Genomic DNA, 20460 nt, shown 5'->3' on the forward strand with positions numbered 1-20460 from the left:
TCTTTGTTATCATTATGACTATCCACAATAAATTTTGTTAGGGTTCCCATTTTCTTTTCATTTTATGAAAATTTAGCTTATAATTTTGAAAACATTAATATTAAACTAAATTTTAATGGAACAATCTCATATCAGTCATTAACCATAAGATAATTATCTAATTATATAATTTAAAATGGTATACGATAACAAAATAATATTAAAAATGAAAATGTTAGTAATAGACGCGAAATGAGATCATTTTGCGAGTAGTATGGAGCTATTCCTTTAAGAGGTCTTTGTAATCCCGAGAAAAAAGCTGTTAGTAAAGAAAGAAAAAACTTCCATTATCGTAAGTAAGAAGCAATCTTACAAAGACAATTCAGAATTTTATAAAAAACCTTATAAGAAAAGTTACGGGAAAGGTCCTCCTCCATTCAATTAGTGAAGAAATTTTATGATAAATGATGGTTAAAGTTTAATCCATATTTGCTTTTTCCATCAAGATTAGATTTTTGGTTCAAGTTCAATATTGGTCTTTGCAAAGAAAAGACCATCTCTCCAGAAGATACATCTTTCTTGTTAGATCAACCAAAATTTCTTGTCTCTTTATCTACTGCTTCAAGCCATAAAGAATTCTTAAGCAAAATTAAAGAAGCTATAATTGTTTTATCTGAAAGTGACCGTGCTTCTAACACTTATGAATGTACTAATGAAGATGATTGTTATGGAATCATAGACCTTTGATAGACAAGATTCTATAGATCATTCAATTATTTTGAAGATAAGTTTAAGAGTGAAGACCCATTTTGGTCCCTCACAAAAATTACAGAACCCAAATTAGTCCTCTACAAAAAAAGGACCCGATTTAATCCCTTACAAAATATAACCGGGTCAAATTAGTCTTTCTGTAAATAATTTTTTTCAAATCGGTTTTTTCTTCTACTTTTAAACCGTGACTGAACCGTCAAGTTGTATTTTATTTTTAATTTTTAATTTTCTAAATACTAAATTGATATATTTTTTTTTTAATTTCGATTTTATTTTTAAACAATTCAGATTTTAAAATATAAAAAAAGATAAGATTTGTTTTGAGAAGGAATTGAACTCAAGACATTTAAGTCACATCCTATGCCTTTACCACTATGCCAACGTACACTAGTGACAAATAATTCGCATGATTTATAGTAATATTAAACAATTCTAAATTTAAAACAAAAAACATAAAGTTTGGTACCGACGGGTCTCAAACCCAAGTCCCTTCAAATTAAATAGTAGTCACTTTATTGTAAATATGAAAAATAATCTAAGAGGGGTTGCATGAATTAGATTAATTGATATTAGTGAATTTTTCTCGATAATGAATGTTAACAATGTTCTGATTTTTTTGAAACTATTATAACAATTTCGAAAAAATTAGAACAACATTGCTAACATTCATAATCGAGAAAAATTCACTAATACCGATTAATCTAACTGATTCACCCGCTCTTATATAACTTTTCATATTTAGAGTGAAGTGACTATCATTAAATTTGAAGGGACTTGAGTTTGAGACCTCATGAGTACAAATTTTATATTTTATATTTTAAATTTAGAATTGTTTAATATTACTATAAATCATGCGAATTATTTGTTACCAATGTACATTGGCATAGTGGTAAAAGCATAAGATGTGACTTAAATGTCTTGAGTTCGATTCCTTCTCAGAACAAATCTTATCTTTTTTTATATTTTAAAATCTGATTTGACCCGGTTATATTTTTGAAGGGATTAAATTATGTTGAAGATAAGATTATGAAGATTTCACTTGTCAACATTATTTGAAGATAAAATCAATTATGGTGAAGATAACAGCATAAGGACAACAAAGACCTCCGTTTGTCGGCATCAATTATCTTCCACTCAAACTTACTTTTGAATTATTGACTCTATCTAATTTATTAAAGTTTTTTTTTTTACTTCAATTATTCATGTCATGTGGGTCATTACCTTTTGTAAAATTTATGCTTAAGTTTATTTTAGTTTCAAGTCTGTGTGGATCCTTGCATATTAAAGGATCATTTGTATGTTGCGAAAGACATTCGAGTTTTTTCAGTCATAGGACTTAAAATTCTTGATTTGTCATCCTTTTAAAGTATTTTTCATAAATAAAATCATGTCTTTTAATATTTTCAATATTTCTTCCGCATCTAACTTTACTTTTATGATTATCTTTAATCTTTAATATTATATCTACTATTTTATGTATCACTATTATATTTATCTATATCCGGTACCATTGTCAGGTTGGTGGTTAGATAGTTAATATATATATAACTAAAATTTGAATTTAATTAGAATATGTATATCCGAAATCTTGATTTTGGTTCTTTCGGATATGTATCTTCGAATATATGAGATAAAAATTAAAATTTGATGAGTTCGGATATACATATCGGTATTTAAGGGATATTTTGAAAATTTCATTACATATATGAAATAATTTATTTTGTTATTTTTTATTATTGAAAATAATTTTTTAAAATTGATAAAATCTAAATATTTTATCGTAGGTAATACATAGTAAATCTTAACAATAATTTTAGTTGATCTTTTAAATCTAAATATCTTTCTTGTCTCTTAAAAAAAAATATTATTTTTTGTTTTTATTAAAATAAAAATATGAGCAAAGATTGATTGAAAAAAAAGAACAAAAGTTCTATTTATAAGGAACGGCATGTTAATTTAAGAAACTTTAAAAATTAGAGTCTAATATTTTAGGTTTAAAATTTTAAGTATAAATAAGTCGCAAAATAAGCCCGACTCATAAATTAGAGAACCCAAAAGCAAATAGGAACTACCGTGCAAAGAGTAAATAGGATTCATAATTTTAACGTTCCAATTCGCGTTCATCCCTCCGCCGCTTTTGACAGTACATTCAGTCTGGTGCTCGAATCCTATATCGGGAACTTGCTACCGGAAAACACCAACGGCGGTGAGTCCAGTTGCTGGTTGAACTGTTGAATCCGCATTTTAATTTCGTTCAGCAATGCTTTTTTCTTCCTTACTCTAACTTCCTTTTTGTGTATGCAGAGTAATCATCTAAGCACAAACCCTAACCCTATGAAGAGGTGTAAACATGCCACTCCTACTTCTTCTTCTTCCAACCTGAAAAGGTAACGTTAATAGACTAATATTACTGCTACTACTGATATTTGTTTATAGCATTGGTTGATTTTCGTTCTCTTTAATTATATGCTTGCTTTTGAACTCTTTTCGGATTCAGCTATTTTGTATAAGCTTGCTTTTAATTCTGTTTATGCGTGTTTAAAATTCGAGCTACACTTGTTCATAACAAATTACTACGTTGTTCAAATGATTTTAATGTTTTATCATGCTCATCTAGCAAGTAGCAACACACTGATGAAATTCACATTGCTCTGCCTGTCTTTACAGGAAAAAGAAAGAAGATAATGATAAGAAAAAAAAGAAAAAAGGTAGAAGGGAGGAGAAAGTGACAAAGGTTGACATCATTGAATCTGAGAGCTTGCCGGAGAATGACAGTGATGGAGAAGGTTTGATTAATCATGTTTTTTTATTACATGTTTATCATGACTTTTGTATGGGGTTTGTGGTCTGGTTTTTGATTAGATGTTATAGGAATAAGCTCACTGAATAAAAGGTTTTGTGGTTGTTGTTCATCGTTATAGAAGTACAAGTAAAGTTCTTTTGTTAGGCTGTGATTAATGATTTGTTTTCTCTAGTCTTCCCCTCATATTTGACAGCGTAAGATAATTATATATTTGTGGAATATCTGTTTGATGATTTTGTTAAATTTTAATGTTCTTAGGGTTTGAAGATGATTCTCCTAGAAGTAATTTTGTGGAAAGAGTGCTGCCAGATCCCGACGACAATGATTCTGGATTAATAGAAGGTTCTGAGAGTGAAGAGGACATTGAGTTTTCTTATTCAGATGAAGAGGATATTATGACAAATGGTGGAGCAACATCTAAGGATTCAGTGGATTTGAGGTTTGTAAAGTTAAATCGCTTCTCTTCTTTGGGATAGAAAAGTTTTCATTTGAGAAAAGAACAACAAAAATTAACAGAGCTAAGCGGCGGATAGATGCACCAAAGCTCTTCAATCTTAGTTCTAATTAGAAATGGAAATTGCTATATCTGTTCATAGTTTTTTTAAATTTGTTTTACAACTGATTTCCATATTAAATACTTTTTTAACGGCATCACTTATGATTTTGACATCTCTTCCATGTTTTTTTAATGAATCTGATTAATTCTAACTAGCTAGTTGATATTGTTACTTTTTGTATTTCTTGATCATTATACATAGGTCATGATAATACCATGTTCGCTTATCTATCTTAATCCCACATTGTTTTTTGTTTCTTCTCTCTCAGCTCTTTTGATTTACATTTGCAACATGATTTATCAAAAGAGGAAATTAACAACCAAAAGAATTTGAAATTCAGCTGGGATGTACCAGTTATCGGTGTCTCAAATAGCAAATGGATAGGAACTGGAGAAAACATCTTGGAGGTATATAGTGCTATTGGTATACCCATGATTTCCTGTCTCTGCTGCCTCATTATGAAAGTTCAAATATAGCCAGTTTATAACCACATGCTGATCAGTATACCTTATCATTAAGGAATGGGGAATGGTTATCCTTGCAGTCAAAATAAACTATGCAGTGGTTTGTTTCAAATGGAATAAACATCTTTTGACGGATAAAACTTTCCCTTTAATGTTGGTTTTTCCCTTTTCCACCTAGTGGGAAAAAGGACTCGGTTGTTGGTTATTATTTTAAATTTCCCCTGTCGTTATCATTATGCACGTCTTTGCTTTGTTGCAATTTTATATTATTCATTTTTTGACACATCCAAGAAAAATCATAATCTTACACCGGCTTATAAAAGATGTTCTTCCTTCAACTTCTGTTGCCTCAAGTACACATTACATTCTTTGCTGCTTTCTCTTCTAGGATTTTGATATCAACTCCTGTCATGGTCTGAAGGCAAAGTTACATGAGCATTGGATGGACGTGTCCAAGACATCCGGAGGCAAGGATATTAATTCACCTAAACAACAAATGTTTTTCTCCCTTTGTAAGTTGTTGAAACATTATTTGTATAGTGCTCTTTATTGTTATAGCAAAATTCACCTAGTTAGTTGATGTTCCTGTTTTGCATTATTTGTTGATTGTCGCCTGCTACAGGGGACTCAGGCATAATGTTGCCATTTGTATATGATATACTTTTAACTTTGATTTTCGTAATCCTTATTTGGGCATTTACGTCTTGTTGACTTGGTTCCAGGCAGCAGCTACCGTGATATACTTCACTGTAACAAGAGACCGTTCTATCTAAAAGGCCTTGAAGACATAAGCATCATGGATGCATACATAATGCATTCTGTAAGCAAATTTTCATTTCATTCTATATAAAATATGGAGGCTGTTTACATAATTACTGAATAGCTGTTTTGCACAGCTAAATCACGTCTTCAGAACTAGAGATTGTGTTAAAAAGAATGATGCTAAACTGTCTAGGCTTGAAGAGGGTGCTGATACTGAGAGATTCCGAGATCAAGGGTTTCTTCGTCCTAAGGTAATGGGCCTTTTGTCTCGACTGTTTCTATTAGAGTAGATATTATTGTGTGGTAGTAAACTGCCACCTGGCAGTTTCTACCTCTTGCTTACCTGTAATAGCCAGTGACCTGTTTCTATATAAACAGGTGTCACCTCTTTGTAAAAGCTAAGCATTGATTTTATAACAGAAGTTAGTTACAATATGGAAACAATCTTTCTCTACTCTCTCTACATTTCTAACAGTTTCCTTATGATGGATGATTTTTTATTATAATTGAAGATTTCCCTTGATATTTTCTTAAAATGAACTCTCAAGTTTTACTTAAGAAATGTGAAGGATACTGAACAGATATTTTTTCTGCTGCGTGATCCAGGTTTTAATTTTGTTGCCATTGGCAAGTATTATGTACCGTGTTGTAAAGAGGCTTATACAACTTACACCTTCAGCTTACAAGGTAACTTAGTGTTCTACTTTTAAAATTGATTTCTAATGCTGTCAAGCTAACTATACTCTGGACTATCGAACATGACATAATATCAATGCTTGTTCTAGACTCTGAGGTGTTGCTTTCAACCCTTAAACAGGGCATTTGGTTGACCCTTTTTTGCGCATGTTATTTCAATAAAATGTCCTACTGGTTAGATTGTATTGCTATAAAATTCAGTCAGTTATCCTTATCTGTGCTTATATTTTGGGATACAAAATGCTTTCACTGCTTGTTGTAATGAAATAGTGCTTTTGTGAGAGAAAGAGAGGAGTTAACTCTAAGTTTAATTATTATTACTTAAAGAGTACAATGCACCAATATGAACGTATGTATCCAGGTTCAGATTAATCTTCCTAATGAATTGTTACAAAACAGTTAGATTTAGTTATACTCTTATATCAGTTCTAGCAGTCAATAACTTATTCATAATGACGTGATATGAAGTTGGTTCAGTGGTTGGGGTGGGGAAGCTAAGGAGTGGAGTAATAGGGAAGTTGAGGGTTCTATCTCTATCCACGCCATAACACTAACATATACTAACATTTGTCTTTCCAACAAAACTGATGCACAACATAAATTAGAAGAGTAGTGGTGGTGGAAAGCTGTACAGCTGATCAGTTTATTGCATTATCCTCTTACATCCACCTGTAAAAAAATTAGAAGAGTAGTGGTGGTGGAAAGCTGTCTTGAAGTCAGTCACCTTGAGCTTGGATCACCATTCTAGTATTGTGTTGGAGAGAAAGATTTGTCAAAACATTAGCATGTTGATCTTGGGCAGTAATGTACCGTACCCAAAGGTTTTACTGATGACCTTTTCATAAAGCACCGGACAGATTGTAATTGTAGTCATTATGATAATAATGTCATCAACTTAAACCACAAAGTAACAGACACTTTGGAATAGATGAAAAGAGACAGATCTCATTAGCTTTGAAACCAAACTTAAGTAATGTAGAACAGACATCCAAGCCAAGCACGGGGTTTCTATTTGAGCATAGACATGGCTTTGTTAAGCCTGCACAATAGTGACCTGTCTAAATTTCCAGACCCGAGGGTTAAGTTATGTATACTTCATCTTCACATACCCCCTTTAGAAAAAAAGTTGTTGACATCTTACTTTTGTAAAGTCCAAAAATTTGTAATTATTAAAGCACTCCATGAACTGTAACAGATTTGATTACTAGTGCAAATGTCCACGTGCAATCAAATATAGGATGTTGATGAAATCCCCTGTCAACCAAGCTTACCTTAATGCTAATTGATTGTCCACAGAGGGTGTAAACACTGATTGAGTTGAGCTAGGTGTGACAGAGACGTGTGAGGAATGCATAAGAGGAGTGGGCGGCTTAGTAAAACATATAGGAACGATGGCTAGAATATTGGTTGAAGTGGAGGATGATGTGATATGGCCGAGATGGGAAAAAGAGCGGGGTTGGAAACTGAGCCTAATTTATATAACATCCTTATAAATTAAAAACCCTTCATGTGATGTGGAATAACCTAATTTGTACTTCTGAAATTGAAATTGAGTTATATGCTCATTGAAGACTTTGATGAACATTCTGAGTTTTAGTTGAATCTGTAGAGTTCACCAAATGGTTCTGTTTCTGCTTGTCTTTTTAGTGTAGGCGAGTAAACCTAACTGTTGGTGCAAAAATGGAAATGGGTTGCAGAATGACATGATTGTGACTGCCACATCTGTTGAACGCATCACAGCTGATGTCAACGAATCCGCAATCGCCTGCTACAGCGGCTGCGGTTGATAACATTGCTTTAAAATGATTTCATATAACTTTCTGCTTATGTTTGTGGTCATTGATTCATTGTTGCAAGTGCTGGTTATTAACGTTTTCTGTTTTATTCTATTACACTTCTCTAGAGCTAGATTAAATATTCTAGTGGCGCTTTGTAATATTAGTGCTTGTTTTTCCCAGGTCAACGTTGAGCATATGGATCGTTTATCCACTAAATTTGGAGGTGAAGAACATAAAGGTGACAAGGAAAATGGTGAAGAACCTGAAAATGCAGACCTTCAGAAGTCATCCAAACCGGACGACTTTCAATTACTTTTTGAAGGCAATAATGAGGACGACTTTATGATTGGCATCAAATTTACTAGGTAATCACACTTCTATCATTATAAGCATTGTTTATTCTCTTTCCTACTCCAAGACATATTGTGGAAACTTGTAGACGTCCCCCATCAACATCTGTAATTATAGTCATTATCCTTGTTATTTGTGGTTATTTTTTCAATTGTTTAATGGATGATGGTGATGTGATTGTTGGTGTAAGCATAGTTTGTTTTCCTAAGTCTAAATTATATCTGTAGCTGATCTACTTTAATAATTATTTTTGGTAAATTTTTACCTTTATAGCTTCTATCAGTAGTCATGTTTGTCATGTACGAAGGCCTAAAATTATTATTTGATATCATGGATTATGCCGTTCCAGCAGCTGCTTCAGTATCATATATAACACTACAATAAATAGTAAAAGATCCTTAATGCAGCCTTGGGGTACCGTCACATGCAAAATCTCTAGGCCTATTTGTTTTATGAAAAGTTTTTCGTTCTAAGTTTCTGTTTTCACCTTCAACTATGAAAGAGGCCTTGTTGATTTCACTTTGTTTCATACTTTCAAATATTTGTCTAGGAAATAGTAAAATAACATTTTTATTGTTTGTTATTTCCTACACAAATATTTAAAAAACAAGAAACAATAGGAAATGAAGGTGGTTTTTTTATAATTAAAAGTGAAATTAGAAATTGAAAACAAAAGTGTTTATGCCTGAGTTAGTTTACTTACTCAAACCAATAAAAAATTACCATCTCCCATCTTATATATTTTCACACTCAAAAGTGTTCTGAATGTAAATTTCTTTTTTCAAATTTTATATTTGTTGCAACCTAATTCAACATGTATTTATTATCATATTTTTAATATATGTTTTATGCTTCGATCCTTGCAGGAAGACAATCAAGTTGTTCAGTGATTTCCATACGTCTGACTTAATTATTGCTTCACCACTTTGTTTAGTTAATGTAAGCCAATTTTTTCTTTCCTTTTTGATTTTTTTAGTCTCCTTTAATTCATAGTTGACTATGTTAATCTATTTTTGCTCTTTTTTTTATTAGAGTTTGTTAATGTATAGTTCTAGCTTCTATTTTATCCCGTGTATATGCAGTGTAGGTTAATGTGTACTAAGGCTAGCTGTCACAAACTCTTTACTACCTTTTGTACTTAAAGTAGGCGTTCTCAGCCTATTCAGTTCATAATAACATTTTATCAAAGTTAATCTCAACTTAATGTGATACCATTTTCTGTTTTTTTCCGTATTGTTTTGAAATAGCCAGTGTTAGTTGTTAATTGTTTAGAGGTGGGAGTTGAACCCATGACCTCCTTATCACTCCAATCCCTATGTTCCTCTCCCAAACCACTTAATGACTCCCTATTTTTCAGTTTCTTTACTTTCTGTCTCTGTTCACCACTCTATGAGCATGAACCCTACATCCAATTCTTACAGAGCTGAGTCGAATATCAGTCATGGAGAAGAATATTGATAGAAACTGGTACTAATCAGAGAAATTTATAGTAATTATAATGAGTTCCCCATTAAATTACAATGAGAAATTTGTAGAAATATCTCAACAATAACTTTGCCGTATATTTTGTTCCTCCGTATGAATTTAAATTGGTTTTTATTAATAATCCTCTCAAGCTTGGGTAATTTTGCTGAACATTTTTTCTAATGTATTGCTTATAAGCTAACATCATATTGGTCTGAATTTTAGAAAATTGAAGAGACTGGAAGCAATAAGGAAAAAGATGTAGATTTTCTTTCATCCATAGAGGTAATTGCCCTACTCATAATTGTTCTATTATACTTCATATCTCTATGTGGATAGGCAGACTACCGTGTATATGGTTAATATCGTATGAAATTGACAAAGTGTGTTTTTCTAAGCAGGTTCTCATTATTGATCATGCAGATGTAATAGCAATGCAGGTTTGTATTATTTGTTTAAGTTATTGCAACAAACTCACTTTACCAATTATTTAACTACAGTATGAATTCTGTTTCTCATTATTGTTGAAACTTGTCAGAATTGGTCTCATGTGCATACAGTTATTGAACACTTGAACCGCTTACCATCGAAGCAACCCAGAACAGATGTTATGCGCATTAGACCATGGTATGTTCTATTCTGGCTTTTCTTCATTGAAGCTGGTTTTTGTGTTTCCCACTACCTCCTTGATCAATATAGAATTTGTATGCTTGTTTTGCATTGTTATTTTAATTTGGCATATGGCAAAAATATTGTCATTGACTAAAATTGCGAGACCATTTATTTATTTTTTCCATTATAAAAACTAAATAAATTATCTTACAGCTAAAACAAAAAAGTTAAAATAAGGGAGGAGGATAAGATATCCTTCTACACATAAAATGAACGAAAAGTGTAATAGCAAGTGTTTATAAGTCCCCGATAGTGGGATGAATGAGTGACCTTAAACACTATAGGGTGTTCGTGTTGTGGCTTATTCAGTGGTCAGATGTCCATCAAGTTCACAATTTTTTTTTTTTGCTTTTATTAGAACTGCTTTGAAACACAAGTAGTAAAAATTAAAAAACTAACACTATTTGTGTGTTATCTCGGTATTATTTTTTCCCAAGTGACAAGACTTGCACTCACACACTTGTGTAGATGTGTGTGAATTAGAAAAATCAGTACACTTGAGTTGAGTCACAAGGTCTGCGAATTTGAAAGCTACAAGTATGTAGTGTATATGCCACTATGGGTCAAAAGAATGCAATTTAGTTAATGTGAAAAATTTATTTTGGCTGAAGCTGGGTTAGTACAAAAGATCTCATGCCTGTTGTTATGCAAGCTATTTGTATTCTCTATGATTTCTACTCAGTTGGGTGGCACATAAAGGACTGCCCTTCTTTTTTAATTCATTATGTTGGACTATCTGAAATATCTCATGATGATACCTTTGATATCATGTTAGAGTATCTTAGTTTATCTCCTAGGATTAGTTTTCTATTTATTATTATCATGGTTTGTTTCATTTCCCTATTTATTTAAGATTAAGAATTTACACGATAATCCTATTTCTTATTCCTCTTCTTTTATCAGAAACTCGTAATTTCAATACTTTGCTTATGTGTTGCATGAAGTGAATGATACTCTAAGATTGTTATAGACGATGGGGTCTGAAGTGAAAATTGAAATACATTCCCTTAAATATATTGAGATTCATAACTTTGTATTTCTTGTTTAGGTATCTTGATGAGCATGCCAGATTTTACAGGCAAACAATAATTCTGGGTTTTTTCTCTAATCCAGGTAATGAATTTTCCTTCTTGCTGGCATAAAATATAAAGAACAATTCAACTTTTTCCTGTTTTTTTCTTCTTTGTAGAAAACCATATGTAACTGTTATCCTGGGCAAGGGTCTTCCCATTCTTCTTTAATTCGACTTTTGAATAACTGGTAGTTGTTAATATGATTGAAACAAGGCCTAACATATTATAACCTCCATATTTCCTTGTAGATATAAACGCTTCGTTCAATCATCAGTGTTCTAATTATGAAGGGAAGGTATGTAGCATATTTGGTTGCCTTTTCTATCTATTTTCTTGGGTTTAAGGTTTCAATTCAGGCTGATTAGAGATATGTCATGGCTGAGAAGTTGTCACCTGATCAAAATATCTCAATCTTTTCCCGGTCCTTTGTATTATTTTACTCTTATATATACAATTCAACTCAAGGGCATAGTTGATATGGCTCGTTATGCATAGAGAACATTGCAATGAAGTGTATGGTTTGAAGCAATTAGACCAATCAAAATAATTATGTTTCTGCTTTTTATATCTTACTGTAATTAGTCTTTTTAATTGTTATTTGCAGGTGAAGCTGATGTGTGAATATAAAGGTGTTCTACAAAAAGTGCTCCCTAAAATTCAACAGGCATGCTTTCTTAAAACTGCTTGCTATTTGTGAAAGTAATATGCATTTGGTGCTTTTATGCTATTGCAATGCAGTGAAGTTCTATTTGATGCATGTTATGCATTTCATATTGGAAGGAAGCAATTTAGGTCTAAGTTTATTTTGTTAATCTAGGAGGCAATATTATTACTCCTCAATTTTCGTTGATCTTATGTAGAATGATTTTCAATGTTGTATTATTACTTGATATTGCATTAAAAAAATGGTAATTAATGGTCTAAGCCTGTAACTCACTCCAAGAAGCTAGCTTAAAGATCAAAGTTTCATTCTGTTAAATTACAAATAACTTTGAAATTATTGCATATTGTTAGAATCATGCGTGATTTATTTGTCGTTTGTTCATAATGGGGGGTCTGTCGAGGGGCTCACAAAGTCTAAGTCCATGGGGAATTAATTGGATTGTTGCTCGTAGTGTTAAACTTGTCATATAACTGGAAAATGACTGTTTTTTGATGACACCCCATATAATTATGCTATGTTGGCTGAATATTCTTTCTTGTCATGATTAATTTATTTAATATACGAATGTTCCATCTTTGTTAATTTGATTTCATAGAGTTCAGGAATCAGGCTTATCATTTTTCTTTATCCTGTTTTATCAATATTTATTCAGATATATCTCTGTAGGTTTGCTCTTTCTCTTTATTCTATTCAGATTATACTTATTCCATATCTTATCTTGTAGGTTTATGTACGGTTTAATATAGACTCAATAGTAGATGCTGATGACAACCGTTTTGATTATTTTGTGAAGAAGGTATGCATTATGGAATCATGTTTTTGAAAATTTTGTTGTGTTCAAGTAATTTATAGCCCATTCTTTCTTTCTCGCAATTCGCAGTCATTGCTAGTCTTTGTCCAGTATTTTGGCTCACGTTTGAAGTAAATAGACATGATCTTGCAACATTTTAGACTGAAATTCTATATGAAGGATAATATGCAAATCAAATTGAATAAGCGGTGGTTTAGTAGGCTTATTAAGTGAATGATTATTACGTGCTTGTTAGTTTAAATTTATGACACAAAATTGTACTGAGATATTATGTGAATCATTCTTGCAGGTTTTCCCAAGAATAAAAGATTCTGATGAGGTAACATATTTTTAATTAACTTTTTTTTTTCTAGCATGCATGCCTGTGATAATTTAAATTTTTATACAGATATTTAATAATTGTTTTAACGAAATCTTTTATGCAGGGAGGAATCATGCTATTTATCAGTTCTTACTTCGAATTTATTCGAATCCGAAATTTTTTAAAGTCGCAGGATGCCTCCTTCTGTCTGCTTGGGGAGTAAGGAGCCCTTTCTATTATCGTGCTATTATAGCTTTAATTTTATCAGTGACTTATATTTAATCATAACTTCATAATGCATTTTTTGCATATTCTTAAAATGTAGTTCTCATGTTCCATTGTAATTAATTTATTTGTGGATCTTTTTTATTTAGGTATTCAACCCAAAAGGATATTTCTCGTGCACGGCTTTGGTTCTTTGAAGGGAAGAGAAAAATTATGCTTTACACTGAGAGATCTCATTTTTATCACAGATACAAGGTTGTGTACAGTGAAATAGTTTTTTTTTTCTCCCTCCCTTTATGATAGTTACTTCTTTAGTATTTAATAGTGGTATGTTTTGGTGGTTTTGAAATTATTTTTAAATGCTCTCTTTCCTCTTACTCAACAATTAATTGGTGCAAAATTGACAAATTTAGTTTACTACTTCATTGCAGATTCGCGGGGTTAAGAATTTAATCATGTATTCTCTCCCAGAGAGGAAGGAGCTTTATCCTGAGGTAAGCAGGCTTGTAAATAAAATAGTATATTTTTCATGGCTGTGAAAGTCTTGGAATTATTTCCCAGCCTAATTCTTTGATTTACTCTTTGATTTACTTTTTATTATGTTGATTTGCTTTGTACTATTTTATCTCATTTTACCTATGTGAATGAGACGAAGTGAAAACTAATTCTTAAATCTCAGGTCTTATTCGTTTCACTGAAATTCATCATTTTTATTGCAGATTGTAAATGTGCTTGATGGGTCTGAAAATGCTGCGTGTACCGTCCTTTTTTCGCCCCTCGACAAGTTTCGGGTAATGGCTCACTCTCTTTTATGTCCCTTCAGTATTATGCTACTTGATGGAATGTAGAGTATGCGGATTTGTATTAATATTTGAATAGAAAGGTGTGGTTTATTCTTTAGAGGGATTGCCATTGAGCTATAGTAATTTTGGCAAAAGCTACACTGTCCTTCCTGATTTTTTTCTTAAATTGTGGGAGGATAGTAGTCTTTTGCAGTGCCTGTTAAAATTTATCTTTGCAATTCAAGTAACCTTACGTTCCTTTTGATTTTCTTCCTTCATTATTTGTAGCTGGAAAGAATAGTTGGAACTACTCCTGCAAAAACCATGGTGGCTTCGGAGAAACCTGTTTTTGTTTTTTGCGATTAGATTTCTGCTGTACTCCAAGGTTGTAACAATGCAAAGCAGCTTCTTGGAACTCATTTCGACAGAATGTAGTCAATTTGCTTTTTCTGAGGATGCTTGAAGAGTGAAATGATACCGGCTCTTACCGAACAATAATACTGGAGGATAGCTTTTCTGTAGGAAGTTTTTTTTCTTATCCATCTATGTTTTATTCAGCTGTAACTATAGAATTTTTTTTGTATACGAAACATGGATGCAGAAGTAATTTAAAAGGAACAATATTTAAAATTGCCAGGGTCAACTGGGTGTTAGATGATATTTCCACAGAATACATGCGTTAGCTTGGTGGTGAAATATTTATTTCTAGGAATTTATTATTTTTTAATGAATGTAAAATGAAATCAATTGATTGGTCTTGACTTTTATTTGATCTTACTGAAGCAAACGCCCACATGAATTGGTATATTAGCTTTCAAAAACATTAAAGAGCTACTTAAACTAAATTTCTTGATGATTTTGTTTGAACTACACTCGATTTGTTTGTAGGGTTAAACGTGCTTGTGGTTGTTGACATTAGAACATTGGCATCTTTCAACCAGCAATTGAGTATAACAATCTTTCTTTCTCAGTATATTTTTCAACTACAAATAAAAACTACTCCCTCCGTCTCATAATAAATGTCCTATTTGAGCAATACGCGGTTTTTAAGAAAATGATTGGATGTGTTGGTTTTAGTAAAAAAGAGAAAATGATTGGATGTGTTGGTTTTAGTAAAAAAGTTAATGTCATTTACTAGAATACCCCTATTAATATAGTAGTTGAATAAAGTGAAAGTTACTAAATAGGGGTATAATAGTGGAAAAATAATAATGATTGATGTATTGGAATTGTAAATGGACAATTAATTTGAGACAAAGAAAAAATACAAATAGGAACACTTATTATGAGACGGAGGGAGTAATTATTTTGGAGAAGTTTATCGTACTAACATTATCACAATAGACTAGGGTAGTTTTGAGATAGGACAACGTAACTCTAAAAGTATATTTCACAATAGACTAGGGTAGTTTTGAGATAGGACAACGTAACTCTAAAAGTATATTACGTATCCAAAAAAACTTAAAAACTACATTAGCAATGACTCAATATTTGGCTTGGAGCAAGATAATGTGGTTTGGGCGTTTGGCATTTGCAAGACCATGAAAGCAAGTGGTCACTAAAACACAATAATTAGATGTAGATCTCCAGGTATATGAGTGGCCCCTCAATCTGCATTAGTGTAATCTATCAACGATGTAGTGAAAGAAGGGTAAAGTTGTAGTTCATACCGATGTGTACTCTGAATGTAAGAAGGGTAAAGTTGTAACAATATTAGTGTAATCTATCAACGATGTAGAGAATGAAGGGTAAAGTTGTAGTCCATACCGACGTGTAACAGATGATGAGCCTAACAACCTGCATTCAACCATCAATTGAATTATGCATAAATAAACATATTTGTTGTAGTGCGTAAGAAATGTTAGACCATGTGGTAAGAAATGTTAGACCATGTGAAAACGAGGTACAAGATTGCGGTAGAGAAAGGAATCTTCATATGGGCGTTCAATGACTACTCTCGTTAGAGGTGCCAAAAACATGTTATTCGCCCCATTTGCAGAGCTGGGGCTTGATATGTGACTGTTGTATTTTTATTTTTGATTACCAAATTAAATACAAAAGAAATTTAGTGATTTTCAATCATCTCATGGTTACCTTATAAAGTGTTGTTTCTTGGAATTCTCTGTTAGGTGGGTATATAAAAGCTGGTAACTTGGATGAGGCTCAATGTTTTTTTGACGACATTCCTAGGAAATTCTTGAAATTCTATGGTTTCGTAAATGCCAAAGGAGGAGAAATGGAGCTGACTTGTTATTTGTTTGGAAATTTGCCAGAGAAAAATCTTGATTTCCGCAAGAGAATTTTTCAATGCGATGCCTAGGAGAAAGTGTCTCTTTGATAACTATGATAGTTGGTCGCTGGGTATTCGAAGAGTGGCGATGTTGATTCTGCTGGTGAGCTCTTTGACTGGATGGATGATAAAGATATGCGCTTGTATAATTCTAGGATAGCTTGCTATGCTCAAAATAGCAAACCAAAAGAAGCCCTTGACCTATTTAATGGCATACTTAAACCAGAAATCTCTTTACATCCGGACAAGATGACTTTGGCTAGTGTTATAACAGCTTGTTCACAATTGGGGAATCTAGATCACTGGCACTGGATTGAGACACACATTTATGACTATGGAATTGTATTGGATGATCATTTGGCCACTGCATTAATAGACTTGTATGCAAAGTGAGGGAGCATTGACAAGGCATATGAGCTATTCCATGGCCAGAGAAAAAGGGAAGCAGTTGCATAATCTGCAATGATCTATCGACGTGGAATAAATAGAAAGGCGTCCAATGCAGTCGAGTTATTTGAACAGATGGTTGGAGAGTGTATCGACCCTAACTGACCTGGCCTATTCTTACATGTGAGTCAGTTGCTACTGACTGTCTGTAGCAGCACCAATGCCTACTATCAAATGCTCTTACATGTGAGTCCCTGTGCATGTTTTGTACTTGGGTGTCCTCTCAAATGGCTTATTTGTAAGAGGAAATGAATAAAAATGTTGCTCTAATGGTTGATTAATCCAGGGTAAAAATGCTTTGAATGTAACACTTGAAATTATGCGATCTTTCTAACTGTAGCAATAAACATTTCTGGATGACAAACTATAAGATATACAACACAGATGTAAAATGAAGCTTAAATTAAGTACTTTTTTTGTGAGTCTGTTACACAAACTATCCAGAATCCAGATCAAAAATCAAACTGCTCATATCAACAGTTTAGAGTCCACATGAAAAATGAAAAATGCAGCACACAAGCAACACCTTCCAGCTCAGAAAAAATGTGGTCACTAATAAATGCAAGCAAAAGATAATCGCTCATAGCATAATACCCTGAGTTTCCACCAAGTAAAATGCAAAAACTGCCGTTAAGATTTATTCTACACGAGCACAAAATGCCATGTAAAAGCATATCACAGAAAGAATAATTAATAGGAATTGTGAGCATTTTTTGATCCAATTAATTAAAATTCAAATATCCCTCAATTACAACACTTTGAGCCGATGCCATCGGGCGTAAATTTTCCACTTTTACTCCTTGATCTAAGTTCTTGAATGGCAATAAAGGATCATTCTGATTACATCCATCCCAAACTGGCAAAATTTCTGTCACAAATTTATTGATATACTTCTTCTTAACACCCTCCTTAACAAGCTCTTCATGTTCACTGAAATTCCCTCTCATATCTAACAGAACACTGCACAATCCTTGACGATTACAATAATCCAAGATCACATCCAGATTTATTTTATCAACAGATACAGTTTCAATTCCTTGTTGAGTCTCTTCAGGAGTTGTCGCTGTTCTACTATCTGTAAAGATTACCGCTTTATTATCATTGATGACTAATGGCATTTGATTTGAAGAACCAGAATCTTTATGCATTATGATCCGAATAGGTTGATTAGCTCCAGGTTCTTGAGATAAAGGTACCGAGTCTACTGAAAAACTTTTGCCGACTAAGGAAGAAGACAGTATAATTGCATCATATTCTTGTAATAGCTTAGAATAGTATCCACCAGAGTCGGTAACTCCATTCCCAAGTGAGTCCAACAAGTTCCCGTTGACAGAAAGAGAATACCTGTAATGCAGGAAAAGGCTAAGCTATGAAACACAAGTTTGTAATGCAGGAAAAGGCTGAGCTATGAAGCACAAGTTTGTAATGCAGGAAAAGGATAAGCTATTACAAGAAGAGGATCAAGGAGGTCAGGGGAGCCAAGCTAATAGATTGTAACACTGAAACCCTAATTCATTAAAAAAATAATACGGAACTATGGTTGTTTTATAAACGCAGACGTATGCACACTTGGCCGAACTGTGTTAACAAATATTGTGTTTGTAGTTTGCGATTTAGGTTTCGATTTCTCTTTTGTTACTAGCTGTTCAACAATATCTAATGTAAGTAGATTGTAAATAGAGTTTAATTTGGATAGTGAGTTTCCGAATTGTCTATATTTCCACAATCAGTTCTAAACATTTCACTAACATTGAACTTACGGCATATTTATGACAACACCAGAAACAGCCCCAAATGAATTACCTCAAAGTAAGCAGAGGCTTTCCGGCCAACATGCGATGAATATAGGCCTCATTGATGCCCTTACACAATTCTTCCTCAACACCAACAACAACTTCAATTCCAGCACCTCTCAATCTATCCACCCCTTTGGAAGCCACAATAGGATTTGGATCCACCATCCCAACAACAACCTTTTTAACTCTAGCATTAATGAGAGCTTCAGTACAAGGTGGAGTCCTCCCAAAATGATTACAAGGTTCTAAACTGACATACGCGGTTGCATTCTCTGCCAAATCACCAGCATCTCTCAGAGCAAAGACCTGAAAATATAGAAATTCAAATTAAAACATGTATGTATGTCCCTGGTTGGAGTATCATGCAGTGACACAAAAATTATGATTTGAATTCAACAAACCTCAGCATGAGGTTGACCAGGTTTAGGATGAAAACCTTGGCCAACAATTTGGCCATGTTTGACAATAACACATCCTACTAATGGATTGGGGCTTGTGTATCCCAAACCCTTTCTGGCAAGCTCGACGCTTTTCCTCATGTAAAATCCATCCTCATCATGATTGTTTTGGGAACAAATGACATAGCTACTCTTCCCACTGTGTCTGTATGAAAGTGATTTGGAAAATCTGGAATTGTAATATGGAACTAAAACTGATAACCGCACTGCTTGCATGATTAATTTGATTGGATTAGGTTACTACTATGAATTGTTGTAATTGAATCATTGCAAATTGAAGTAACAAAAACTCAAGATAAGAGAAAGGTTTTATGAATGATGCGAAAACATGTGGATGGATAACAGTGAATGATGCGAAATGTGATATGGATTTGGGACTTGAAAGTCCTGTGCGGAAGAGTAATGGAAAAGACAGAGATTTAAGAGGAACAGAACATCGTCAATTTGTTGTTTCGTTTTCACGCATGAAATAACAACAACACTTGCATTGATTTGGATTTTGAAGTACGGTTTGTTGAAAGTCATTGACTTTCCGGTTCGGACACTGGCAATGACATCATAAAACGGGTTGAACCGGTGCTAAATGAATCCGATCGGACCGGTCGTGGATAGTAATGGTGAGATTAGTAAGAGCAATTACAAATTAGAGACATTGCAAATATCGTATAGATCTACAAAATCGAGAGGTTAGATTGGTGTGTGGAAGTATAGATCACACTAACAACCCGATACTTTACTGTGGGATAAAATACATTGAGATTAGACACTATTTACTACTTCCTCTGTCTCATAATAAATGTTTTATTTGAGTTTTACGTGGTTCTTAAGAAAATGATTAGATGTGTTGATTTTCATGATAAAATTAATGTCATTTACTAAAATACCCTTATTTATTATAGGCAGTGGAGTTGTTGAAAAATGTGAAAATTAATATATAGGGGCATAGTAGTGAAAAAAGAGAATCACATAATTAAGTTTGTGTCTTAATTTATTCAATAGGCATATACTTTTACTAAGTTTATTCCTAAAGAAAATATCATTTTCATAAGAACTAAGTTAGAAATTCTAAATTAATTATAGATTGATTAATTTTCTATGCGATTTTTTCTTCTTCTTTTTCTTATTTTCTCTTTTCAATTTGAAATGTATGTTATATGTTCTATTCATGTGTTTATCTTAGGAGAAGTAGTGTATACTATATTTATCTATGAAGGAGAGTTGACCACTCTAATAATTTTCATCTTAATACTTATGCTTTATCATTTCTGTGAGAGATGTGTTGTCATCATTAAAAAAGAAAAAATATGGTTTGATGT

General features: G+C 32.8%; 2 protein-coding genes across 3 annotated transcripts; one reads left to right on the forward strand and one right to left on the reverse strand.

Annotated features, from left to right (window-relative positions):
* The first annotated feature begins 2771 nt into the window (after window positions 1-2771).
* Window positions 2772-14900, forward strand: LOC131634849 (protein NUCLEOLAR FACTOR 1-like). 2 transcript variants are annotated; one of them, XM_058905474.1, is made up of 24 exons: window positions 2772-2956; window positions 3055-3137; window positions 3418-3536; window positions 3812-3992; window positions 4379-4517; window positions 4963-5086; window positions 5297-5394; window positions 5471-5587; window positions 5943-6023; window positions 7991-8175; window positions 9028-9100; window positions 9851-9910; window positions 10027-10065; window positions 10164-10252; window positions 11346-11410; window positions 11619-11665; window positions 11975-12034; window positions 12759-12830; window positions 13135-13164; window positions 13271-13365; window positions 13521-13626; window positions 13803-13865; window positions 14091-14162; window positions 14442-14900. In XM_058905474.1, exons 2-24 carry the CDS (start codon window positions 3085-3087, stop codon window positions 14517-14519), a joined length of 2046 nt encoding a protein of 681 aa, XP_058761457.1. In that variant the 5' UTR covers window positions 2772-2956; window positions 3055-3084; the 3' UTR covers window positions 14520-14900. The 2 variants fall into 2 exon arrangements, with proteins under 2 accessions (XP_058761457.1, XP_058761461.1); XM_058905478.1 differs by having other exon boundaries at window positions 4451-4517.
* Window positions 14901-17277: 2377 nt separating this feature from the next.
* LOC131604586 (riboflavin biosynthesis protein PYRD, chloroplastic-like) lies at window positions 17278-19615 on the reverse strand. The gene is made up of 3 exons (XM_058877022.1): window positions 19088-19615; window positions 18694-18992; window positions 17278-18234 (listed from the first exon to the last, which is right to left on the reverse strand). The coding sequence occupies exons 1-3, from the start codon at window positions 19358-19360 to the stop codon at window positions 17613-17615; spliced, it is 1194 nt and encodes a 397-aa protein (XP_058733005.1). The 5' UTR covers window positions 19361-19615; the 3' UTR covers window positions 17278-17612.
* Window positions 19616-20460: the final 845 nt, after the last annotated feature.

This window comes from Vicia villosa, linkage group LG1 (assembly GCF_029867415.1).
Source record: "Vicia villosa cultivar HV-30 ecotype Madison, WI linkage group LG1, Vvil1.0, whole genome shotgun sequence".
Classification (NCBI taxonomy): Eukaryota; Viridiplantae; Streptophyta; class Magnoliopsida; order Fabales; family Fabaceae; genus Vicia; species Vicia villosa.